Here is a 27,969-nt window from a genome sequence, read left to right as displayed (position 1 = left end):
ACTTTTATTGGACCAACTTTTTAATTTGTTGATTCCTTTATGGATCGTATCAATAAGCTAGAACCATACTACGAGTTGTTTCTTGCGATATATAAACCCGAACCCTCAAGAAATGATTCAAACCACTATCGTAGGGCTGAGGTCATGCCACTCCAAACGATTGACAAACCCAATTCGTCCTTTCAAGGCATCTCCTTACATTCCGTGGTCGAAATTCAACTAAGGGGTTCTTGACAGATTTATCGATGGACCCAAGTTAGAACCACAAGATTGAAACAGAACCTACCCAAATCATGTTGACAGGTTATGCTGGTGAAAGTATACAATAACCTCACAAGTTGGCAGTAAACATAACATGTAGAATCAACATTCCTTCATAGATTAACGATGCTTAAAACCATCGTGCTCAAACATTAGCTTCAACATTCCAGTTGGTTATCACTAAAAGCAGGAAAAGACTGTTTCTGTAGTTGTAAAAATATAAGGAAGCTGTACATGAGAACCGAATTTTGCCTCTAAACGAGCGTGAAACAGTGAACCTGACCCGTATTAACTCATATAAGAGCTAGCTCACCATCTCTTTGTTGTCTGGATTTTGTTATCATACCAGATCATTCTCCAAAATGCAGAAGAAGGCATGATGGAAGAAGATTCAAATTGTGAGCATGCATCATCTAGAGTAGGTTCTAGGAGGAACTCTTGATCGAACTTTATCATCTACTGGGAAGCTTTCTGATTTTCCCCGCTCTAGATTTGGGAACACTTCCAATTTCGTTCCCCTATCATTTTGGTCATCGGACTTGTGGGATGATTCAAAGTTCTCCGGTTCTTGTATTTTTTCCAAGGATTGTTCTTTGGAGTCTTGATGCGATTGGTGATACTCTGATCCTCCACTTTGTCCAAGGTTTTGGATGCGCTGAGATGAATTTTCACCTTTGTCTAAATTTCGGAGCTCAGTTGCAATTTGTGAGCGTCGTTCCTTTAAGAAATTAAGTCGGTTTGTCAGCTTTGACAGAGCAGATGTGGTAGAATTAGTTCCCTATCATACAAGCAGGAATACATTTTCATAAGCAACATTCATACTCGGATATAAGTTTGAAAGTGCTGATAACAATGTTAATAAAACATAATCAATGAAGAGACAAATTATTCATTTAATGTTGATTATTCAAGAAGATTCCTCCATCTTCTGTATCGAAATAGGCGAGCCAAATATCACATATAGGAATACTGCCACGACCATAGAGATGCATGTTTAAACGAAACACAAAATTCAATTTAATCAAAACTAGAACATTAACTACCTCATACTTCAGAATCAGAATTATATTATCCAAACTAGACATACTTTATAGTGTTTTAAAACCCGGAAGCCCAAGCAAATTCATCAGTCGCCGTTCTTTTTCTTTTTTCTTTTTCGTTTAAACAAATAAGCAAACATTAGAATCAAAATCTACAAACAGCTCAACTGATGACCCTAAAATCCAAATAGAACCATATAGATGCATCTTTTCACGTGCGACACAAAGATCAATTTAATTACAATAGTTTAATTACCCACTTTGCTCCAGAATCAGAAAATATTTCCGAACTAGACATTTGTAAGAGTGCTTAAAATTTATAACCCTGATTCTTCTCCTTTAAAAATTTTTAAAGCATTAGAATCAAAATCTTTAGACGGCTCAACTGAGTATGTTAAATGATATCACATAAGTTCTGAATTTGTTCCCAAGAGAAAAATGTGAAGACTGAAAAATGCCACAGTTGAAACTTCAATGAGCGAGAAAAGGACGAGGGGAATTTGTATTCCTTGCTTGTGTATCAAAAAATATAAATGGTGAGAGATACTTGGCTATGCCATATATTCAGTAGATTTCAAAAAGTTTTTAAAATCATCATTCCATAGAGTCCTAGACCCATACGAAGTTAATGACAAGACAATCTAATTAGTATCATAAATAACATGCATAAAATAAGCAGTAAAAAAGAACAGAAGAAGAAATAAAAACTGTACCTCGCCCCTTGCATTAAGCTTTCTAGAGCTGGTCGTACCAAGCGTATTTGTGCCTAACTCTGTGTTGGATGACAAATTCAAAGTTCCAGTGGCTTTTGGATTTCGAAAGGAGTCAGTTTGCTGGAATTCAAAGTTCCTGTCTTTGTAACCATCTGACTTCTCCAAATTATACACCTGTCAAATTTTTTGAGAATTTCTTCACAAGAATCCTCACAAACATCAACAACTAAAGATAATAACAATAAAACTTCGTACTAGTGTATCAACAGAAGATTTTATAGCTATTTTTAGTATGAGAGTTTGATTAAGAAGATCTATTATAGCTTTTTTTATTGTAGAGATTAAATAAGAACATCAATTTATCTTAAAAACTCAATATTACACCACAAGAGCAATCAACAATCACAAGTATAACTCTGTGTAACAAGTGAAAATCTAATCTCAGGACCAGTCACTTAAATTTACATGTCTATACAACAGAATCAATATTAAGCAACAACAGTTCCATCCCATGCCACTGTGAAAGTCGTGTGCGCACCTTACTTCTTGAATAATTATCTGGCGCACCAGAGACCGTTAAGGCTCCAACATCTATCTGTTTCTTCTTCCGGCTGCGAGACAATAAAAGGAAAAAAAAAAAAAGGCTTGCATCCTCATAATTCAAAAGCATAAAACAGCCGTTCTATAGAAATAAATAAACAAAACCTTGTTCCACAGTTGTCCAATAACCAAGGAAGAGGATTCGAGGGTGCAGTTGCTTTGTCTCGCGGGGGTGGGGAGAAAGAGAGAGACAGAGAAAGTTTATGTGTGTTTTCCACCAAGGTTTAGTTCGAACATATCATCGTTAGTCTCACTACATTATGGAACATGCAAGCAACGAAATACATCTCATGATGTCATCAACAAATCTTTATTGATAAATGAGGTGGAAGATTCAGCGAGTTAATGAGTTTTCCTAATTTACTCCTTCATGTGTGTAGTTGTGCTAGTTGTTTTGATCACTAGTAACATCCAACAATCTTGAACAGGTATTTTATGATTGTCATGTAATGTGGTTTATGATATTGGACTGTGGACAACAGTAACAATGAAACTTGTCTCATACCTAAGAAAAGGCAGTAGAGCTTGGGACAGGACGCAGACTGCCATTTTTTAAGTTATGGCAATCTATGTGGTGAACTTCATACATAAAAAACATATGGTGTGTTTGATGATGTTTCCGGGTTTCTTGTGAAAATTGGGAATTTTTTCATAGTAAGCGATATTTCATGCTATTTCTTAATAAGTATTCAGTATTTTCTATTCAACCATTAATTCGGGAAATGATGCTTATGCAAGACTTTAATTTTTATGTTGATCCTACTCGATGCAGCCAGTTTGCATGATGATTTTTACCTGGCTGTAGGGGATTATTTCATCACTTTCAGATATAAACATTTAGCTGCTTCCAATAGGAGAAATGAAGGGTGCTTTTAAGCATGATTGGTGTTTTTCAGAAAACATTATTGCACATGCACCTTCAAGTAAGTGTTTATTTTCGGCCATACCATTTTGTTGAGGTATATCAACACAAGCAGATGCACGATGAATGCCTTTTTGTTTGAAAGTGGCCTAATCTGTGTTTTCTATGTGCCAACCACTCAACTGATTGCTGTCTGCTGATATACTCACCAAAGGCTAACACAAGAAACAATTTGAACCTCTAGTAAACAGCTAGATATGGAAGACATCTACAAGCCAGCTTGAGGGGGAGTGATGGAAGATAAGATATTTTATTCTGAATATTTTATAGGATTATGTGTATCAACAGAAATTGATTTCTGATTGATTTAGTTTCCTAGAATCATTTCTTGTGCAGTTGGTAGTTTGCTAGAATAGTTTTCTTGTGTTATTATATGATTGTAGTGTTGTACATTCTATTATTTCTTTTCAATAGAATAAAAATAATTATCTCACCTATATTCTCTAATAGTTGTATTGAATGAGGGAGTGGTGTCAGAAAGGACAGATGCAAAATGGCTAACAGGAAACAATCTTGCACAAGTAATGTAGGGAGAGCAAAAGTATTTCTTACAAATTTGATCGATCATTTGGACTTTGATTGAGCTGATTCCCTACATCATACCCGATCCTAGAGTTTTGCTCACGCTGTTGAATAAGATGCAGTTCAAGATCAGCAGCCTTCTGCTTTAAACTAAAAACATCTGCCTCTGTTCGAGCAATTTCATCCAGCTCTGCCTTAATCTATTGTAATTCAAGGTTGATTACTTACAGAATTGGATAAAAGTAATGATCAAACATGAAGAGGAACTTAACCTTCTCATTAGCAATGGATGGAACGGGATGAGATTGTTGAGATATTCTGAGTCCAGCTTCAAGCGCTGTCTTCAGCTCCAACTCCTTCTTTAACTGCTCTTGTAGCCTTGCCACCTACAATGCAATTCCCTTGAGTCCTTACTATGCTATATGGCTAAGAAACCACAAAGGTTTTACAAGTACAAGTGACAAGTGTACAACAATCATTTAAGGTAAGATTAATACAGGAAAAGAGAACGGATAAGTTCAAAATAGTCACTTAACCTGATGCAGTCCATTATAAACATTTGGAAGTGCAAAGTGATGCTTGCTAAATCATCAGATAATAAAAAGGAGATGGGATAGTATTTTGTAAATACAGGCAATACAAGAACTATAAACCCACAAATTTCCCATAACTGTGTTCTAGAAAACGTGCTAAAAATTGCAATAAGATCCCTGAAGAAAATCAAATTTATATCCATTACACGAGGACAAAAGCAACATCTTGAAGATCAAAACCCAAGTTTCATGCAATAACATTATAAATATACTTGGTGTATCTGTGTCAAGAGATAAGATCGAGCAAAAAGAATAAATGTACAATCTTCGTGCAGAAATTACATCTTTCTCAAGAGCTAAGCGACGTTCATGTAAATCACGCTTCCGCTTCTCCAGGGCGTCCTGCAGATGCAAGTTTATCCTTTCCTGTAACATATAAGACACATGTGAAGAACAAATTCAAAGATTGTTCTATCCTGAAACTGAATTGAGTAAGAATGTTTCAAGAGAGAAGACACACTTAAAAATATACCTCCTTAGAGATCTTATTCTGCAAATCTGATTTCATGGACTCAAGAATTTGTATTTCAGTCCTAACAATGACAAGCTAATGTGAGCATCATTTCGAAAAAAATTCCATCAATTCTAGGAAATTGTTGCACTAGTGCCTGACAGTAGAAAATTTTGGACAGAGTGCATATGATGCATGTGATTCAAATGTCATCTTGCTATAAAGCTCTATGTACTTCAAATGGAAGGTTTGACATGGACCCCTATCAGTATTTCTAAAGAATCAAGGTCTGTACCTCAAGTAAAAGAGAAATACAGTGCAATTCTAGTCGAGTGTGCATGTTAGTTATAATATACTACTACAGCTCCTGCTAGTGACATCTAAATTTTAAGCAACTCAGGATTCCAGGATTTATTTCCTGGTACAATAATTTGGAAGCATTATATGAATGAGAAGCCAGGTCGGTATTTTCGACAAATAGAGTCAAGACGAAAGAATATGGTTCCAAAACTACAACTACCTGTTCTAATCAACGGTATGCTTGAATAGGTGTAAAATGATCCAATAATATTTGCAGGAAAGGCCATATAAATCTTACAATTAAGAAAAGGTGTTGATTCATAAGGTAGCCCAGAATTTTTGAGGTAGAATTGTTAATTTATCTTTTTCACGCCGTATAGCTTTATGAAAGAGTAATTCAGTTAATAAACTTCAATTTCAATTATTTTATATTTATTGAGTTGTGAGAGAAAGGAAACCCTTCAATAGAAAATATTGTTGGAAACCAGGTCATTTCAGTAAGTTATGAACGTTGTGCTTCTATCTTACGAACTTTGTTGTTCTTCATGAAAATAAATTTGATTTTGACAGATTGAAAGAAAATTGAGATGTCACGTCTAATTCTAGACACCGTTTAAGACAGCCAATTATTCTTCCAGTCTAGCAGAAAAGGGCTGGTAAACTAAAAAACTAGATCTCCCAATGAGAAATTATATGATAAATAGGCTCAAATTACATGATCGGTTGAACCTCCATTCTTAATGATCTTAAGTAAACCACGTAATATCATGGGTGTTTGTTTGTGGAGTCTTTCATGGTCTGCAATTAATCTTACCTTGAAATGACCAAAGGAATTTAAACCATAAGGATACTGTCTTCTAAGTAGAATCAACAAATTTTGAATTTAACTTTGAGATGAAATCTCCAGAAACATGAATAAAACAAGTCTAGAACAAAATTCAATCAGATCATCTAAACAGTTAGTCCAGTTCACATGGCTTCACAATGACTCCTGAACTTACTGCCCTTGGAAATGGTTAAGAAGGATTGTGCAATAAATCAGTAAAGAAATGGTAACACCAGTAGATCTATAAATTGAGAGGATATTGGATTTATGGAATCTGAAAGGAGACATGGATGTGTTTAATTTAGATATTGATTTAGGATGAACATATGACTTACTCATCTTCCAAAGGAATGTCAATAGACTCCATGGAAAGGTTCTTCTTTCCCTGAACCCGAAATCATGAAGTTAGTTTTGCTAAACATCCCCAAATCATAAAATGCCGCAATACATGTGCGTTTAAAAATTAAAAAAGGCAGAATCAATGCACCAAAATTTGAATGGCCGATGATTTTTATTTTTATTTATTAAAAAAACTAGATAATTTTGGTTGTGGCTGATAAAAGGGGCGGGGCACTTTAGAACGCAGACAAACTTAGTTTCATAATATATAGGAACCAAAGAAGCACTGATATACTCACAGGCGTGCGCCCCCAAACAGCAGGTCGCCGTACGCTGCGAACTGGTTCGTGCGATGGTTTAGAGGAGTCTTGGAGCGTTGATGATTCACTAGGATAAACTCCTAATAATTCATTGGAGTCATTCAGTTGCATTTTGGCATCATCATCACAATGGTTTTGAACTCCATCAATTTTCTCTTCACAACCATGTTGAAGCAATTCATTCTGGGAGGAACTTGATGAGTATTTTGGACTGGCTTCAAGAACATCATCTACTTGGTGAGACTCAGACCCTGAGCTATGACTTCCAGAGATCTGCATCTTCAGATATCTGTCATTAGGTTTGTTGAATCTAACTGATAGAGCATAAGAAAAGATAACGATGGAAAATAACAAAGTAAAACAGAAAAGAAACTGTAGCCTAAAATTTCAAAATGATACTGGAATATTGAATTAAGCCTATTAAATGAAGAGCTTGCAAATAATGAAAACGGGGACATTGGAAAAATGAAATAAATACATTTAATGGAAACAGCATGGATAAAATAACTTGTTATCTTTAAATTAAGACTGTCAAGTAAAACCTGAAATACCACAAGACTGTTACTGTTCTGAGATCTTGAGCAGGAATAAGTTCACAAATCACTGGACACAAAATGATAATGGAAGATGACAATGTAAAGCAACAAAAGAGGCTGGAAAAAGAAGTTCCACTATTTTGCACAGCTAAATTCATCACCTCAGAGAGGCAAGAGGCAGACTTAATGCTGGCTTAAATGGTTGATTTCGTGGCTATCTATAGATGTGGCGCGTTATTTCTATTTATGTTGATAGGAAACGAAATATATTCATAAAGATTAAAAAAGGTAATAATTACAAATGTGGACCAAAGATCCACACCAAAAGAGACAAAATCCGGAGTCAACTTAGCATAATATGAGACTCCAATCCCTATGCAAATATGAAACCGAAAAGTCTATGAACTCCTTAGTCTTCGAGATCCAAAATGGAACCGTAAATTTGATCTTGTCCCAGCAATCACCAACCGATTCTGCCCCATTATAAAAAAATCTCCCGTTTCTCTCCAACCAAACCATTCAACAGATACAATTAACTAACATGACCCAAAAGAATTTTTTTTTTTTTTTTTTGATAAGAAACTATAATTTTATTGACCCAAAAGATTTTACCTCTTCTTCCCAAATAACGTCCAAGATTTGCTTCCAATAAATCCCGAACTGATCTATGGGATACCCATACCAAGCCCAACTCCTCCAAAGCTCTGAATCAGAGAGTACTCGTAAAAGGGCAATGAATGAGCAAATGATCCTGAGTTTCTACCTCATGCCTACACAACACACACCAACTCGGGCACAGTGAACAAGTGAGATATCTCTTTTGCATCGTCTCACAAGTTGGAAGTTTTCCAAGGACAGCTGTCCACGAGAACACCTGAACCTTAGACGGGATAGGTGCTTTCCAAATAATAGGATAAAGAGAAAAATATGGAGAAAAACTGTCCGGAAAGAAGGATTGAGAAATAGATTTGACCGATAACAGCCCTGAAGAATCCCACACCCATTTCCTAATATCATCAGCTCCCTCAATCAAACTAACACTGTCTAAAGACTCCAACAGCGCACTCAACTCTAACACTTCATCATCCCTCAAATCCTGACGAAAACACGAATCCCAAGAACGATTTTGAGAGTTGTGAATCGAGTCTGTCTGGAAAGGGAAGAGATCGGTTGATTGTGAACCAAAGAAATTAGGAATAAGGATGGATAAAGTTCCTGAAAGCAAGAATCCCCCCACCACCTATCCTCCCAAAATCTTATTTTATTTCCCCCTCTTACTACCACCTTCACTGACTGGAGAAAAGTCGGGTATATTTTCGAAATAAATTTCCAAGGACTCCTAAACATGACGCTTTATTGATAAAAGGTAAAGATGGATGTTAACTAAGTATTACCTTTTTGTGATATTCATTTTCAGAGGTGTCACTACTAGTTGCACTTAATTCATTCTCAAAATCTTCGTCTACATCTGCACGGGAGTCTTCAGTTGCATCATCATCGTCAAAGCTATCTTCATCGTCATCTGTAATTTCCTCACTCTCACTACCACTCTCTTCAGAATCAGTATAAGGTTCAGGGGTTACAGAACATTCCTGCAAAAGTTCTGCGTGTTAATAAAACGTAATAACTTACAAAGACAACTATAAAAGATAGTTCACTACCTTATTCCATATGCATAATTTAATTGTAAAAGAGTCGTCACTTTTAAAACTTTTAAACCTTTTATTGATGGAAGAGTACTGTCATATGCTGTTGTAGGGATTTTGGTGTAGAATATGTGTCAAAACTTGGTTCGAGAGGAGCATATAATATAGATTAAACTGCCTCAAAGCCAGGGCGTTTTGCAATAACTGTTTACTCCATTTCAGGCTTCTTTCTCCATAGAATATTGTACGGCAATTAAACACTTTTGATCAATATTTATTGAGTAAAAAATAAGTATATGAAAATTAGGCAAGTGATGTCTTAAAACAACTCAAATAACTTTAGTGTAGTTTAAAGATCTCGTGAAACTAAACAGTAAACAGTCATTTTTTCTGTGGTTTCGACGTGGCAGCTGTGGAATTCCGAACGTCAGAAGTTATTACCCAACCCATTTCGATCTCTCAGGCGTACACCACGTCAATTTTGACCAAACTATATGAGATGAAAGTTGGATGCAAATGAACTGAACTTTCTGCCACGTCTACTGATTGAAAAATGACTCAAATGTTAAGGAATGATGACTAGATGTTTGATAACTGATCAGCTAAAGGGACTCTAAAATCTTTGACACCAATGGGCAACGAGTAGATTGTTATAATATAAACTATGCTGGTCAAATTCTGTATCTTAGGGCCCTTGAAGTAACTTGTTGCTCTAAGAATTGTTGTTTCATGTGGATACCATTCATATTGAGACTAATACTACGAATTTCTGGTTTCACCTGTACTTGACCTTCTGTATCCTTTTTAGAACACAAATGCTAAGCAAAATTTCAATGTGATAACAAAAATGAACAAGCACAAATAAACTCACGCAAAATTTAATGAAAATTTCACAGACAGAGTGGCAGCATCAATATCTCCACATTTAATACACCAGAGGCGAACACAGCACGACAATGACATAACAAGGAAATAACGATAGCATACCCCAAATATATTATCGTATTCCTCAAGTAATGTAATAACAATGGTCTGTGCATGATTAGCCGCAGCAGCTGCTTGCAAAAGTTGGACAGAACCATCACCACCCACATCAAAATCATTTTCTAGCTCACAATCACCAGCAAGAAGGGGACGAAGAAGTAAGGGAGCCATGCAAGCTGCTACAGCTGATGTGCTCATTCTGTTCACAGCCTTGTTAGAAGCCACCTTTTGCATCATCGTAAGAATTCTGGCACAGAAGTGACAAAGCAGTGTGGAATGCAGTATATTATGAAATATAAACGAGAAAATTCAAATAAAAAACATCAAAGACCTTCATTCACTCATTAATATCCATGGCTAAACTCAAGAGCCTGTTGGATGATAAAAAATTGAACTCCTAGGGTACTTGTACAACCTGAACTCCAACTACATAGACAATAATCGAGAACTGGATATCCAATTATGATGTCCCACATCAAGTATGAGATAAATATTTCATCATATGCTAGAGTGCACATTAGAATTTCTAGTAACTTGAGTAAACAAGTTTCACAAAGCAAATACAAATATAAAGTAGTTACTTACGTGGTCTATTGGATCTTGGTTATATGTTATATGTTTGTGGGCCAGACGTGTGAGTATATAATTAGTGCACGAGTTCCCTAGCTAACACTTAAACATGCTCTAACTTTCCTTTGATAGAACTGGATAAAGCATCATAGTCATACTTCATCACTACGGCATGACACATTTTAATATCAATATCATTAGGATTGAGAGGCATCTCCTATAGGTTCAATTGATGTAGCACTTTGCTCCATTGGCTCAAGATGTTGGTTGCTTATGCATAACATTCCACCTCAAAACATAAAAAATTTTAACCATGCTAACCACAACCAAATATTAGATACCCAACTATACATGCTAGTTACGAAGTAGATCCTTACAAGTTACAACTTGCTTAAATTTTTCACCTGTGCATTCTACTGCGTGATGGAGGAATGGGGATGACACACAGGGAAATGCTATGATCCACCGGGTGAAAATCACCTGGTGTAGCATAGCATTTACCTGACACACAAAATGACCATCATCATTAGTTAAATGTTTATGTCAGATACTGGATCAAAATAACGTGTTGACAGATGTAATGCTGGGAGTGAATTAGTCAGCATGAATTTAGGAATAAATTAGGGCATAATTGGAGGGAGTAATTATGTAAAGTCTTGTAATTAGCGATTAGGGATATTACTACCATAATTATATGTATTGCTTGTACAACAAATAATAGACAGTGGAAATGAGAAAGAGAACAAAATTATTCTTCAACGTCTTCTGCCTTATAACTCTACATGATGAAAGTATGATTGAGTTTGAAAAGAATAATGAAATATACAAAAATAAAATGACCATGGAAAAATGAAATTTATGTAAGAAACTGAAAAATACCCATGTTTTGCTTTAAAATCTATCAAAAATCACTTAGAGAGCTGCTTGAGTTTCAAAACAAGCAATTATTCAAGAACTAAAGCAATCTGCGCTTGCATTGGAATTTGCTTTTAACTTCTCTCTTGATGAAAAGGAAAAAGGAAACGATGATATTATTATCGTTTCCTATCCCAAAAAAAAAGGAAAAAAATTAAAAGACTTCATCAAGAGTGAAACTTGCAATAGATATTTTCAATTGATTCATGATTTCAAAATTTCAGCTGAAAAAGTGAATACAATAATCCCACAATATGGCTTAGAAGAAAGCACATCTAGCACTAAAAACAACCATTACCAATCAATAATGTCAACGCAACAAATTGAAAGAATCAAAGGCTACAATAGAAATAAATAAAAATGAAGCGACATTTAGAACTAAATAAAAAATGTGACGCATCAAACATGCATAAACCAGTATCATTACAAATCAGAAAATTAAGATAGAAATAAATGTCTTGAGGTCATTTTTTATTACCTTTGTAACAAGCGACGGTTGGGCTCCGGAAAGGTTTCACATATTGCTGAACGCACAGCATTTACTCTAATCCCTCGCTCAGTTCCTAGTCATCATAATAACGTGGAGCAATTAGTATTAATGTATCTATGCTGTGGCACTTTCCACATGCAACTATATTCAAAATCCATGTTTCTTTAATAAAAAAAATACTCATAATTCCAATTTGCATGCTCCATTTGGAATTTGCCACCAGATTTGGAAAGTTGATGAACTCAAAATTTTTGTTCTAAGTGTGTGTGTGTGTATGGTTTTGATACCACGCACCCTAGTGTGCAAGATTTTCGTGTGCGACCACTAAAACTCACCAGTGGGTTTCAGTGTTTCATTTTTTTTAACAAATCACTGAAACCCACTGGTAGATTCTAGTGATCACTCACGAAAATCCTGAAACCTAGAGTGCGCGGTATCAAAACCATATACCAGTGGGTTTTAGTGTTTCATTTTTTTTAACAGAAATCACTAAAACCCTGCAGGCTAGGGTGTTTGGTATCAAACTATATATATTTTTTTAATAAGAAATGATGATATATTAATTAAGACTATTAACCAATCCCTTAAAAGATTCGAGATTGAAAAAGTTCTTAAACTCTATACTCTTTCCTATCCAGGTAGACATTCGAATCTTGATCTTGTCCCAACGCTCATCAACTGACTCTTCCATATCTTCTAAAATTCTTCTATTATGTTCCAACCAAAACGATTTTGTTCTTAAGTATTGATATCACGATAAGACTAATTATTGTTAGTTCTAAAACCAAATAAATATTCTGTAGATTTTGAAGGTTGCCAATGACCACTTGGTCTAATGGCACCATCTTTACCAAATTCGGGAGAGGTCAAGAGTTCCAAAACCCACAAAAAAAAAATAAAAATAAAAATAAAATTAGTCAAATGGTCCAACTAGTAAAAGCAATTTTTCTTCTATGCAATTCATGCAGGACAGACATAATAAACCATACTAAGTAATTTGTTTCATGGGTGCATTTAGGGGTGCAAACGAACCGAACATGTTCGTGAGCTTTATGAGATCATTCGATAAATATTTGATTCGTATTCGAGCTGAACTCGAGCCGAATTCGAACATGTTCGAACTTATTTTCGAGCCGAGCTCGAGCCGAAATTACTCTGTTCGATAGTTCGCGAATAGTTCTCGAGCCTTAATATTTAATTAATATAATATAATTATATAATAAATATATATACATTTCGAACTTTTTCGAACATTTCGAGCTTTTCGAACCATAATATCCGAATAGTTCACGAATAGGTTCGAATATTTCGAACCGAACTCGAACTTCATTTCGAGCCGAGCTCGAGCCAAAATATTTCAAATTATCAAACTTCGAATCGAGCTCGAACTCGAATATACTCTTATCGAGCCGAATTCGAGCCTTAAAATTTTACCATTATTCGACTCGATTCGGTTCGATTGCAACCCTAGGTGCATTGTACGATTATGTCACAATGTTTCAATTTAAAGATATCAAGCCTGCAATGGAACTTTGAAACGAGCTGGAATTTAGGGAAATAAAGTGTCTGGGATTTTGTTTTGGGGTAACTGATTTGTTTATTGTAGAAGTCAAACTTATCAGATATCCCTTTTTTTTTGAAAATTTGGTAACGTTATATTTTAAAGTAGAGTATTATGTAATAATAGAGTTTTTTAAAAGGTATTTGCATCCATAAAATGATCTTTCCATGAAACAGATGCGGCTTGTGAAAGTTCGCAATTTCAAAACTCAAAGATATCTCAGTTTTGCCAGATAATGATATTTCACTAGCAAATAGAAGAAATGAGTCTAAAGTGCAATCTTTGAATGGGAAAATATTTTATCAGAAAAATTAATCTTCCATAACAAGATATACATGCACATTTCCATTCAAAAAGCATTCCTTGGCTATTCTAGTACTCAGACTCTCTTATCAAAAAAAGTACTCAGACTCGACATACAAGGATAAAAAAGAGTACATCATAGCAAACTTACGGCATGCTTCAAGGAGGGCCTTGCAGCAAGATGCAGGAACTGGTGATGAAGGTAACTCTCGAATAACATACTGGCGATAGACCAATAAAAGAAATCATTCACTAAAACATTACACAAAGATCTTCAAAACAGGTAATATGTTTCTCAAAGAAAATACCTTAACACAGTCAGCAATAACGTGTGGATCCTCGTCCGAAGAAAACTCACATTTCCCTGAATTTTCATTAAAGTTACATTACTGATTCCGGAAAATAGATCCCTATGCAGCATATTTTAAGCACATAAATTGAATGTTTGTAAATCCAAATCTCATATAAAATATATTGAGTAAACACCCCAACATATGTTAGACTATTAAATATGTGAGATGTTTGGTACTTGTTAATGCTAATGTGCCCCTTCATGTGTAGACCATGCTTTTCTGACAAAGTCTAAACATATAGAAATCTCTTTTACATATGGTGGTAATTGTTGTTTCTGCATAAGTTACACTATCACTCACATAATATATAGTTGATTTGATTTGATTGATTAAATTTTATATAAAAATGATAAATTACCATTTTATCCTTTTAACAATAAATAAAATATAAATAATATTATTTATTAGGGGTAATATAGTAATTTAAATTCAATGATTTGATTGATGTAAGATAAATAATTAATGATTTGATTGATGTAAAATTATAATTAATAGATGAATAAATAATATGATGAGAAGAACGTAGGATTAGACAAGATAAATTTATACAAGGATTATTAATAATCCAACCAAACATAGCCTAAAAAAGAAAATTTATGAATAATATTTTGCAAATAGCATTTTACAGTGTGATCATAATATAGTTTATATTTATTACATAATATTTAGGAGATTTGACTATTACAACTAAATATGACGTGATAGTGACAAAAAATAGAGAGAGTACACACAACAATTCAAGTACAGAATGATCTTCTAGATAACTTAGTCAACAAACTAGGGAGACTCTTACAACTTTCACGATACTCAAAGTAGTGCAAGGACTCACCAGGGAGCTTTTGTTTGCATAAACTATCAAATACAAAACAATCAAAACCATGCAATAAAACAAACTAACCTTTTTCAAACTCTCTTATTCGATGCTCCACGTCGTCGACATCAGCAGCTTGCCTCAAGATGCCTTCTGTTTTAACGCCTGTCAAAAAAGTTTCAGAGATGAGGACCAAACAAACCAGAAAAGTCATAAAGTGGCGCTAAATATATGAGTTTTAGAGACAAATAAACAAATGATTTAAGCTAGGGATGTTAAAAAGCTGAGAATAGACACCATGCCAAGTGAGGAAGAGAATCAGACCTATATTCAGTACAAGATGAACCATAAATATTTTATATAAAAGAGGGGAGTAAAAACATTCCGTCACCAGACAAACCAAGAAAACTTGATCATAGAATGCAAAAAAGAAAGAAATAAAAAAGAAGGCGCAACGCTAGCATGTTTAAGGGAAATCACTTTTACAATCCTAATATCTATCTGACACTGCGAGTTTCATGCAAACTACTGGGCGGCAGAATCCTCGACAGATATGACAAAGAACAGCCTACCTTGGCTCACTCGAAAACAAAATTAGATTGCAATTTTATTGCCTCCTTCCTACACTGTTGTGCCTGCTCTTTTGATCAATCAATTCTTATTTGTTTAAAAGATAACAGCAGCATAATACACCATGGTGAAGGACACAAGCCTAGGAGATCCTACTAGCAATTTATAATACGACAACATAGTACTATTCTCAACTGCATATTAGGACCACTAGCTCCATATTCCACCATTCGGAGGAGAACCAATAGAGTAGATTTAATCTGAATGATCTACAGAAAATATGTTTGTTGTAATTCACAATCGTGTAGTGAAATTTCTCGAGGAATGTTACAATCTGTTAAAAAATGAATCTCACTCTTACTTTTTTTCCCAGTAGCATATACAATTCTTTCAATACTTCGATCTTGTTTATTTGGTGGTATTCATGTGGAAACACTGGTAAAGAAGCATATCAAGAATAAGCATTTATCCCATTTCGGTGCATTTGCGGAGTAAAGAAAAGAGAGAGAGAGATTTACCGTTTTCCTCGACAAATCTAAGAGCTTTTTCCAAAAAGGATGGAGTACCATCTATATCTTCTAGAGCAAGTAAAATTGGTCGACCGATGACCAAGGATTTAACCTGTCTATCTTTAGCTGCGAAAAAAAAAAAAGAAAAAGAGAGAAAGAGAAAGAGAGAGAGAGAGAGAGATTTAAAAATCACTTATATCAGTTTCATAATGAGGAAAAAACAAACAAAAAATGAAACACTTAAAAATCGAACACCCTTGAGTGCTACTACATATTTCAATGTAACCACACCACATCCCCATACCGGATAAAAAAGAAATGACGAGAAAATGCAAGTTAGGAGACGGAAAAGGCAGTAATCTCTCCAGATTCAGAAAATTTCAAGCTTCTGAGGAGAAAGAATCATTAGCTAAAAAAAGTTAGAAAGATGGAACTTTTCTTTAGTCTCCGTCTATCAAAAGAAAAACACTGTAGGAACATGTTCCTGAGGATGCATCGCATGTCGTAGCTGACTAAATAACAAAAAGTAGCAGCAAGTAATTTGATTATACTTGACCTCATAAACCTAACTAGATATATGTGATGAAATAATCAAAAGAAAGCAATTTCACTATGTAGTCAAATTTTCCAAGCAGAAAGAACCTTACATTGTTCTGAAGAAACATCAGCTGCATTGGGCTGATCGTTCTTGAGTTTACCATTTGGGCCGATAACAAGAGCCGCACTAGGTGCATTTTTAAGAGCTTCCTCAAGAGCAGCCTTCCACTCGTGCAGATCTTCCAGTGTCTCTGCCTGTGTTATAAGAAGCTTAGGTATACTTGGTTTTGCTTCTTGAGTTTCCAAAGGTGCTTTTTTTTAGAAAAATATTTTAAACAAAAATTATAATGGGAAGGGAAATGTAAATTTGGTTTTGTTTTCATGAAAATAACTTACTTTAGCGGTTAAATCTCATCAGTTTTGTCTGATGATTGATTTTAATGAAATTTTGAGTATTTTAAAATTTTAAATTATATTTTACTGTACTAAATATAACAATGCTGAATTTTTTGGGAGAAGTGAAATTTGAACTAAAAGATAGGAAAATAAGTTTATAGAAAATAAAACAAAAATAAGATCACAATCATGTTATTTTTCTCAAAGATATGAAAAAAATTTCAAAAATTGTGTGATCAAGATAATCGCACTAGAGATAATGAACATTAACATCACAAATCACCACACCAAGAATAGCCGTGTCACAAGTAAGAGTATGTGATCGAAGACCACAATGAAGATGGTTATTAGAACAAGTGAACAACTCAAGTGTGTGATAGTGGAAGAAACCCAAGCAGTAGCTATAAGAAACACTAAAATCCTGAAGTCACCTCCCAAAATATAACCATTAACATCACAAATCACCACACCAAGAATAGCCGTGTCACAAGTAGGAGTATGTGATCGAAGACCACAATTACGATAACCATTAGAACAAGTGAACAACTCAAGTGTGTGATCGTGGAAGAAACCCAAGCAGTAGCTATAAGAAACACTAAAATCCTGAAGTCACCTCCCATAATATAACCATGCTGCAAATAGTAGTCTAAAATAAGTCAAGCCAGCTTGATTCAAGACAAGGACGATTTAGCTCAAACTAAAAAATTGTAGTGCATGAGGCTTGCAAGCTCAACGTTAATGCTCAAATATTTTCACATTTTAATAATATAATATAAAATCAAAACTCTATGATATATCTATATGTAAATTGTAATTAGTATTGAATGGCATTGAAGAGCTCAAGTTCACGGTTAAACTCGTGATTTAAGCTCACTAACATGACGAACTTTCCAGATATAATCTTACATCACGAGCCAGCTCATGAGCTGAACTCAAGTCTAATTTTGTGTGATCGAGCTCGTGAAATCTCATGGAGTCGACTCATTTACACCTCTTGTCACAAGTCATAATTTCTATTTTAAATGAGTGCAGAATTCAAATGAAAAACAAAACATGGAGCTTTATGATAAAATTCAACACGAGACAAATAATCTGGACAACTAATTCAAGACTTTGGTCACAGAAAGAAATCTAAACAGGATTGCACCTTGAGTGTGAATGCTCGTCCATCACGTCCATCAGGGAAGAGTACGGTGAGCAATTTCTTATCTTCTTTGACAACAACACTGAGAGTGGGATAAAAAAGGACATCCAGTGTAACCATCGATATTGTAGGAAGACAGATGATAACTAGCTAGAAACACAAAACTCTAGTATCTATGTATAAATTGCCAACCTGCCTGAACTATTTAGATCAATTCCTCCAAGGGTTAAATTGACTTCACTCCCTTTCTGAGGGACCACATTCTGAGAAAAAGTTAAAACAGAAAATTTTAACATTTGCATTTTGGATAAAATTCAAATATCGCATTTAATGTGAATTAAATATAAGCCATCAAAATACAGTCCGTCAACAAATCAGCATCTATTATTGTGAAATTCACACTTCTTCAGAGATCTTGATTAATAGAGCACGTTTCATCAACTTAAAATTTTCTTCGGAAAATAATTTTATTTTATTTTTGCTAGCAAACTTTTCTCATATCTCTGATCAAATACTTTTGCAAAAAAAAATATTTTTGTGAAAGTATAGTTTGAAGAGTGTGCTATAATTTTCACATCTTGCTGCACGGCTGCACCACATGAACATGCAGTAGCATATGGATTTACTAAATATGATGATACATCAACAAAAGTATTCAGGCCATCACACAATAAAATATTAATATTGTTAAATGAAACAGAAAAACAATTCGAAATGTCAGACCTCATAATACAGCCACTATGTGTGTAGACAAGCATCAGAATAAGTAAAATTTGACTTAAAACTTTCAAAGAAATCTGGTTGAGCAGCTCTATGTTGAAAAAAACACAAGAGAGAGAGAGAGAGAGATTTTGAACAAAAGTGACAACTTACTGGATCACTTCTGAAGAAGACCAAGGAAGTTTGAGTTAGAATAAACCACCTTTTCTTCCATGATGTCCATCCAATACCTATCAATGGCCCAAAAACATTAGGAAGAAACTGTTTGCTCTGACAAATTATGTGTCTCCTCACACAAATTTAACACTAAACAATAATAGCATGGTGATCAGTATAACATTGTACAACAAGCATTTTTAGTTTAAAGATCTCATGTCCTCCAGAAAGAAGTGTTTATTATTTTTTCTTGTCTGGATTTTTTTAAAATGTCAGTCTGCAAAAGCAAATTTCGGGGGTGCAATGAAGGGGGGCCACTAACTGTTGATGTATGGCAATTAGGAACTTATATTTGTATGTGAAATGAAATTGAAGACCAAATTTATCCGTCACATGAGTGGGAATTCAAACAACTAGGCTTATGTTATTAAAAAACACTTGCTATAGATAGAAAAAACATATGAATTTTTGTCTACATAGCTGTAATGAATGTACGTTAAGGTCACTATTGGTTCGGGATAATATTATTGAATGATTACTAAATGAGTGATAAAAAATATTATAGATAAGGAAATGTAATATATGGTGATAAATAGTGTTATGTTTGCTATGATTTTTGTGGATGAGATAAATTAAGGAATATGCCATATTCGTCCCAAAATACCCTTGGAAAGCCCTAGATTTTTGTGGATGGCAAAGGGTATTTGCGGAATCTATCACATTAAATTGGGTAGAGTTTAAATGTGAATTGTAAATAACGTGGATTTATTTTCCAAATTTTAATACCACATATTCATTGACAAAATGAATTTGCTAAAAATCAACCAAACAATGTTTACAACACTAAATCATCTCACAATCCCACCTTATTCCCCATGCCAAACACATCCCAAGACTAAAAGTCTATGAATGATAACAATTCCACAGAATTATTTTTTTAATAAGCCAATAAAATGTCAGTATCTTTAGATGTAAAAATAGCAGGGTTCTAGGAGGCCATTGTTGATGAACTAAACACCTGGCACATATTATGATAATTTGATCGGTATTCGGTACAAACTACATGACTGGATTTTAAGCATGGAATGGATAGAGAAAAATCATTCACGAGACATAGGGCGAAAATAAAGAAAACAAACATCGGATTACATAGAAAAACTCATCAGCCACCATGCTGATGAATAAATTTCTCAGAAATATCGGAAGGACTGACATTTGACATGTGTAGGTTAATGTACCTACGACATAGTACTTTGAGCAACTCCTAAATCTGCTCATTCTGCATATTAATCAAGTTTTATTAAGTGAATTTTTTTAGGGGCATTATAGGGATATAACAACATATTGTTAGTACCAGTGAATGGTATGAGTAACACATGATAATAAGCCACAATAAACAAATCATAATCTACAAAGGAATTACGTTAAACATGCGAAAATCACTGTTTCATTCAAGCTTCTAGGCACACAAACATACTGCATACAGTATATCATCATGGATTAAAACCCGTGTACCCAAATTCACCACAAACATCCCATTTATGACTTGGATTCAGCAAGTTGCATTTCAAGTCCCGTAAATGCTAGGGAGTAAAGAAGCATGTTTACATATTGCCATCTGTTTTTCCAGAAAGGCAGAAAAGGAAAAAGACCAAATCAAGTAGCAAACAGACCTTTTGAGGACAAAAATAGTGGGCCACTCTTATAGACCTGCAGCATGATATGAATATAAAGCTTGGATCAGCTGTCTATTACAATAATGGCATCAATGTAGGTTTAAAGAACTTTTTTTAAAAAATTAGGTCAAACAAAAAGTTTAATAATTAGGGAACATTTGAAAGCAATGCTCAGAGAGTTAGATAAAGTATGTTGTCTTGACTCTTTGATATGAGACACGTCCATAAGACACTGTAACATCAAAAAGTAAAATCTTTTCTTATCCTCAGCAAACCTCAGCAAACTCTTTGTGAATTACATGGTTAACCCCGTGCTGCTGGGCCTCTCAATTCTGCTATGTATGGCTTTAAATTTGTCCGTATCATCTAAATCAGTTCTCATGCAATTTAATTGCAATATTCACCACCAAAAAGTTTCCAGATATGTAACTTTTTCATTATAACTCATGTTTCTACCAAAACTGAATCTTGCGTGTCCATACACAATTCAAATGCTTGGATGTTTTCCACTTTGTCTTTGCAAGTTTACCATTTCAAACTACCATAAGAAGCTGAAATATCTTGAAACCCGTGGCCCCACATATTACACGCAAAAACACACAAGGCAAATAAAATCGTGCAGTACCCTCTTTGATATACTATAAAATCCCACTTCTAAAATATGTGGACAAGCATTGGAACCCACAAAATTTATCAACAGTACTTTGTAAACAAATGTACCTTATTGCCACCATGAAAAGCGGGGCTCGGAGGTGCAGGTGCAGGTGCAGGTGGCGGAGGTGGCTCGTTATTGCCACCTTCCCCCTGAAACAGCGCGCAAGATTCACATTCAACAAAACGCAAATCACGATAGTTATACTAAATTGGAGTGATCATGCAATGAAATATCAACGAGCACCAACCTGAGATGAATCTGCAATTACGTTTGTCATTTCCTAATCACGAAAAAATCAAGTTACAAAAGTAGCAGTGTCCCATTGAAGGAACCTGCCAAAATGTACCATCGAATCATTGATCAGATCCAAACCCAAGAACAACGAGCTCAAATCCGTCCAGGATCAAACAAAACAAGGGGCAAAAAATAGAAAAAGATTCACCTTTCTTGCATATAACATAATAAAATCAAAATTTTACGAAATGGGCAGCATGAAAATAAAAAACGCAGGAGAATAATTCAAGATCACGTGTGTTGGGGGGAAGAGAGAGAGCATTGGGCATATTTTTGGGTGAAGTTTGTTTGTAGAGAAGGAACCGAAGATACAACGGAAAGCCGAGGGTCAAGCATGGGGATAGTGAAGAAGCGGGGCTCTTGCCTTGTGTTTATATTGCATTTGACCACTAATCTTTTTTCTTCTCCATCACGTGCCATTTATGTCTATGTAATAATTGCTGCTCGCCATTACATCAATCAATCAAATTAATATACATATCCCACTCAAAAATATACATAGTACGCACAATATCCATAAAAAAAACCTCTAACGAATACTTAATATTTTACGAGACGATCTTTTAGATTTATATTCATGGAATTATTTGATTTAATTTATATTTAATTTATTTATAATGAAAAATATAATTTTTATCATGCATATTTCGGATAAAATAAGATATTTATCTAACAAAATTAAAATAAAAAACAATGTAATAAGAGTTTTGTTTTTGTTTTTGTGCTTCAATTTTAAGGCTTACGCCAGTATTTCTATATTTAAAATTCATATGATTATTTTAGATGTATTTCTTGTATAAATATGTCTTATAGGCGAGAAATATTGTAAAAACAAATTGATTGTTTATACAAATTGTGAGTTTTGTGGTTTTTTTAAAAAATCTCTTTCATGTGAAGGTTGAAATCAAGCTAATCAAGATTCATTTTTTTTGGCGTTCGTTGACTTATCCTTCTTAGGTTATCAAATATGAGTTCTTTGTGGATTTAAGTTTCATGGCATCGTTTATCAATAATTAATTTGGTTCGTATCTCATAATAGACAACGAGTTAAAAAAAAAAAACTATCACTTTTGGAACTACCTTTAAGCTAATGGATTTGCTCTAATTGTGATATTGGGTTTTCATCATAGTTGTTTGAGTTTATATAAGTAGTTGGACATTTTTTTTTAAAAAGGGTTGACTTCGTAGGGATCACATTCCACATGAGTTAAAAGCTCATTAGCTCATGCGGGGTTAAATCAAGAAATATGCACGAGCAGTAGGGACCTGAAGGAAGAAAGTAGTTGGATATTGTATTCACATACATATATCGGTTTTGGTTCTCTTTGTATTGATTAAGAAAATAATTGAAAAATAAAGTTTACAAACAAACTTGATATCAAGTTTTTATTTAATTCATCTCAAACTTCATATCTAATTGTTTTTTAATTCATTTAAAAATTATTCCATGTTTTTTTCAACAAGGAATTAATAAGAATATATCGATAGAAACCAGAAAATAATGTTAGCAATATTTAGAACAACCGAAACGGCTAGAAAGCATGTTTTGGGAGTCTAAATTAAATTAGTTAATATAGTACTTTTTAAATTTACAAAACATACATATAACTAGCAACACAAATATCTATTGTCAAATTTATAAGATATATCATTTTCTCTTTACATGCGATGAGTGAATACATATTAAAATTTGTCATTGAAAAATAATACATGCATCTGTGAAATTTTTAGATATTATGTTAAAGTTGAAATATATTTTTTACACTCAGTTGTAACATGATTTTTTTTTTTATAGTGGAGATATATAAGTTATAAATAAACTATAATTTTTTTATCATATTTTTTTTTAATGAAGATTAAATATTTTTGTATATAGACATTTAGCTCATTATAATATATTACAGAGTATAAATTGTTCTTTACAACATATTTTTTTATTATGAAATCTAAATTTAAATAATAAGAAATACATGTAACTTAAAATGACTATATAATAAAATAAAATAAGTTAAGAGAATATTGAATCAAGGAAGGCGGAGATGATCTAGTAACAAATTTGTGAAATTTTCTAAGTAAATAAATGAGTATATTTAAACAATTTTATCATCATAGATTTTTTTTTATTTCTATATTAAAAAATAGTGTTCTAAAAGGCGCTGCCTAGATCCGCCTAGGCGCTAGACGGTTGCTCACCGCCTCGCTTTCTTGCTAGGCTGTGTCTCTAGGCGTTTTTCGCCTAATCTCCCGCCTAGGCGGCACCCAAGCAGCCCAAACTGACAGAAATCCACCTAGGCGGGTAGAAATCTGCCTAAGCGGTTGTTATTTTTTATTAAAAAATTTAAAAATAAAAAAACTAAAAGAGAGAGACGCGAAGCGAGAAACAAACACAAAAAAAAAAGAAACACATAAAAGAAAGTCAAGCAAAAAATTAAATCTCATAATACATATGAAGATTTGATATCTATTAATATTTATGTTGTTGTTTTTGTTGTTATTATTATTATTATTATAAAAAATTTATAAAAGTTTCGTACAAAAATTAAAAAATATAAGACATAAAAATTATATTTTATAATATTTCAAGTTATTTATTATTTAGGTTTTTTTTTAAAAAACCGCCTAGGCGGCTAGGCGGTAGGTGGTGGGTTACCGCCCGCCTACCGCCTAGCGCTTTTTAGAACATTGTTAAAAAACAAAGAGATATCATTTTATACCGTTGAAATAAGAAATTTTTCTTTTATTCATAACTAGTATTTCACCCGTGCGATGCACGGAACATTATTTTATATAATTAACTATTGAAATTAGCAAGTATTTTGAACAATAAAATTAAATAAAAATTGGCTAAATGGATTATATACTGTATAATTAGAAAAAAAATTGTTTACATAAATTACATGGTAACTTATTGTTCCTGACAAAAAATAAATATAGATAAAAAAAAAGCTCACCATAAATGAAATGAGAAATTTAAGAAAATGAAATTAACACTAAATCTTCAATGACAAAATTAATAAGTTTCATAACACGATATTAATTTATATATTTTGGAGGGAATCTTTTGATACCATTTTGTCAATGACGTCTAAAAAATTAAAATGATAAAAAAAAATGTGTTAGATTGATAAAAACATAAGTAAAAAATTACAGGTAATAAAAAAATAATAAGTAAACAAAAAATATATAAAATGATATATATTCATAAAGCAAGAAGAAGAGAAATAAATATAGCAAAATTTTTTGTTGAATTAATAAAATTCACATTTTTCAGATATCTAAAGTTCTTGAATTCAAATATTTTCGAAAGAAAAAGTATAATTGAAAATCTCGCATACATTTGCTTTAGTTATAAATTTGATTTTATATTTCAATATATTTTATGCAATAATTATGTTTTTAATAGCAAAATGATGACTTTTTTTATGATTGGTTTCACTTCTCTATGAAACCATATTTTATTGTTGTATGTACGTGAACCTTATAAAATAGTCATATTTTATTATTGCATATTGTATGCGTGAACTCAATAAAATAAAGATAAATGCAAATTACACTCACATTTATAAATTGATAAATATCAATAAGAAAAAATATATATACACAACGATATCATTAAATATGATTTATAACGTGGAATCTACCTTGTTTTTATACGAAGATAGATTGTAATAACGAACTAATCATAGCTTAAACACCCAATGAAATATTGAAGTGTCAATCAAGGATAACTCTAATCTTATCAAAACAAATGAGTCATCTGTGTATCTTGATTGAATTATTATATCATGGTTTTGTATTTGAACACTATTTATATATTTCGTGTGTGTTCAAATCAAATGATAATTTTCTTGTATATATGGTAGAGTTTTCAAATTTTCATCAGTAAAAACGGTAAATTGTGATATGATGCACACACATAAAAATTATTGAATATTTCACACACATATATATGGTAATGCTGGCCACCTATCGTGCTCACCTAATATGCCCATATATATATATATAATATTATCTGATTGAATTATTATTTTATGGTTTTGTATTTTATGCATTGTTTATATATTTCAATTTGAAATAGTAATTTTTATGTATATATGGTAAATCTAATAAATTTGAATCGAAACAAACTTTTAGGTGTTTATTGATCCGTATAAAATTTGTATATAGTTAATATTGATATATTTCTCTTTTATAACATGATTATTTTTTAAACAAATTATACTTTCTAAATTATGTCAACGACACATCAATTTTTTAATCGAAAATTGCTATATTATTATATTTACAATATTAATTATTATCTATTTTTTATTATTAATTTTTTGTCAAATCAAATTTCTCTTATGCAAGTAAATCTGAAATCAGTATTTTTGTACGATATATTTATATTATATATGTGTGTATGTTTGTGTGTGTGCATGGAAATGTGAATCAATCTAAAAGAAGCAAAATTTAAAATGCATTTATGTGCTTTAATTATATATATATATATATATATATATATATATATATATATAAAATCAAAAATTGGTATGCTATCTATAGCACCTAGAATTTCATAATTTTAATTTCATGTCTAAATTCGTTTTCAATATTTATGATTTTAATTGCTTAAGTTTTCTTTAAAGTTTAAGTTGCTCAAATATTTTAAGTTATTTATTATTAAGATTTTTGAGTCAGTGGCTTCCGGTTCCGGCATTTGGCGATGGTGGATTTCGGCGGTAAATTCCAAGATTTTATTTTAAAAAGTTAAGAATGAAGGAAAGAAGAAATTAAACGAGAGTTTGAAAGTTAGAAGTTTTCGGGTATCAGAAATCATTTTTTAACGCATCTTGGGCTTATTCTTTAACTTTTTCAAAAGTTAGAATTTACTTAAACCCGAATTAGTAAAGCCCAATAAAATATTTTAATTTGGGATTTTTAAACTTATGATTTTTATAAGTGTAAGTTTAGTTGGCAAAAGTTGTAGTACTTTAAAGTTGTATTTTTAAAGCAACACTCACACCTACTTTTATATACTTACACCTATACATACACACACATGTTCACCTAACACTCACCTTTTTATCTCAAAACAAATTAGACTCAAACCCTAGCCCCTTTTTTTCTCCAAGTAGCCCCCCCTCCATTTCTCCCTTCCCCATCGGTCGTGCACCTCCACTTCGCCCCAGCCACCGCCGCCGTCCTCCACCACCGCTGCCGTCGCCGGGAAGTCATCTAGGGAGGTTTATCTAGGGGTTGGTCGAATATTCCAGCCCTTTACCCCTCTTATTTTTGGTTTTTGTGGGGAGAGTGAGTCAAGGCAAGTGTAATCTTTTCTTGGGCTTTCAAGCTAGCTATTTATGCTCTTGTGCTAAGTCTTTTGTAAATTTTTGAAATGCCTATGTTATTTGACATGTTAGGTTTGAATTTTTCAATTTTTTCAGACAAGTTTAATGTAAAAATTCGAAATATGATTATGTGTGGAGGTTTGAGAGTTGTAAGATGAAACTTGACTTGAGATGTGTAGAGTTTTGATGCGTATGTTATTTTCGAAATTTTCAGAAGTTGCATGCCCTATAATTCGAAATTTATATGGTTTGAAGGCTGAGATTGAAGTGTGTTTTGAGCATTTTGTTGATTCCCTTTTGGCTCCATTGGTTGTTCAAGAGTTTATTGCATTTTGGTGCATGATCATGGTGTTTTCGAATTGTGGATTTGAAGTTTGGTTTAGGGCTGCCTAGGTGTTTGTGTTAAGTCCTAAGATATGTCAATAGGTGTGTTTGGTGGTTTGAAAAGAGGTAGAGGTAAGGAAAACGGGCATGGAGTTGATTCCTCAAAGTAGAAGTGAAAGTAGGGTGATGGATTCTTTGGGCAGGGGTTACTGAATTTGGGGCAGGGGAGGCATCAAATCTGGTCTGGTTGCATCTTGGGCTGGTCCTAGGTCAAGGTTATGATGTTGTGATCGCGTCGGTATAAATTGGGCTCGTTTCGGTTAAGATTTGGATAAGTAAAGGGTCTTTTAAGTTTAAGGTGTTGGTACAGAATTTTTAAGAGGAAAAGGGGCTGTCCGAAAATGGTTTTTGTTTGGATTGCTTGGGCTGTCAAATGAAGTCACAATCTAGTCTTGTGGTTAGATTGTAGTGTTTGGGAAGTGTTGGTTCGAGCGGGGTCGAATTCGGTTAAGGTAAGATCGAGTTAAGGGCTTTTCGGTTTGTAAGAATTGAAGTTAAAGTTGGGTATTTTCACCTAGGGACAGCCACTCACTCACCTAATA

General features: G+C 33.4%; 1 protein-coding gene across 4 annotated transcripts; it reads right to left on the bottom strand.

The window, feature by feature from the left end:
- Positions 1–376: 376 nt before the first annotated feature.
- On the bottom strand, positions 377–22,070 carry LOC140881176 (rho GTPase-activating protein REN1). 4 transcript variants are annotated; one of them, XM_073286273.1, is made up of 24 exons: positions 21,862–22,070; positions 21,667–21,751; positions 21,485–21,568; positions 20,762–20,798; positions 19,086–19,162; positions 18,405–18,475; positions 18,216–18,294; positions 16,783–16,927; positions 16,145–16,261; positions 15,144–15,221; positions 14,201–14,256; positions 14,044–14,113; positions 12,017–12,101; positions 10,057–10,300; positions 8,818–9,015; positions 6,867–7,166; positions 6,564–6,613; positions 5,124–5,184; positions 4,934–5,017; positions 4,331–4,444; positions 4,089–4,258; positions 2,553–2,625; positions 2,015–2,188; positions 377–1,039 (listed from the first exon to the last, which is right to left on the bottom strand). In XM_073286273.1, the coding sequence occupies exons 2-24, from the start codon at positions 21,694–21,696 to the stop codon at positions 671–673; spliced, it is 2,766 nt and encodes a 921-aa protein (XP_073142374.1). In that variant the 5' UTR covers positions 21,697–21,751; positions 21,862–22,070; the 3' UTR covers positions 377–670. The 4 variants fall into 4 exon arrangements, 3 of the variants coding, with proteins under 3 accessions (XP_073142374.1, XP_073142393.1, XP_073142383.1); XM_073286292.1 differs by having other exon boundaries at positions 4,089–4,162; XM_073286282.1 differs by having other exon boundaries at positions 6,867–7,160.
- Positions 22,071–27,969: the final 5,899 nt, after the last annotated feature.

The sequence above is a fragment of the Henckelia pumila genome, chromosome 1, assembly GCF_033568475.1.
Source record: "Henckelia pumila isolate YLH828 chromosome 1, ASM3356847v2, whole genome shotgun sequence".
NCBI lineage: Eukaryota > Viridiplantae > Streptophyta > Magnoliopsida > Lamiales > Gesneriaceae > Henckelia > Henckelia pumila.
The sequence above is the reverse complement of the archived record's forward strand: the minus strand, read 5'-3'. Positions and strand labels throughout refer to the sequence as shown.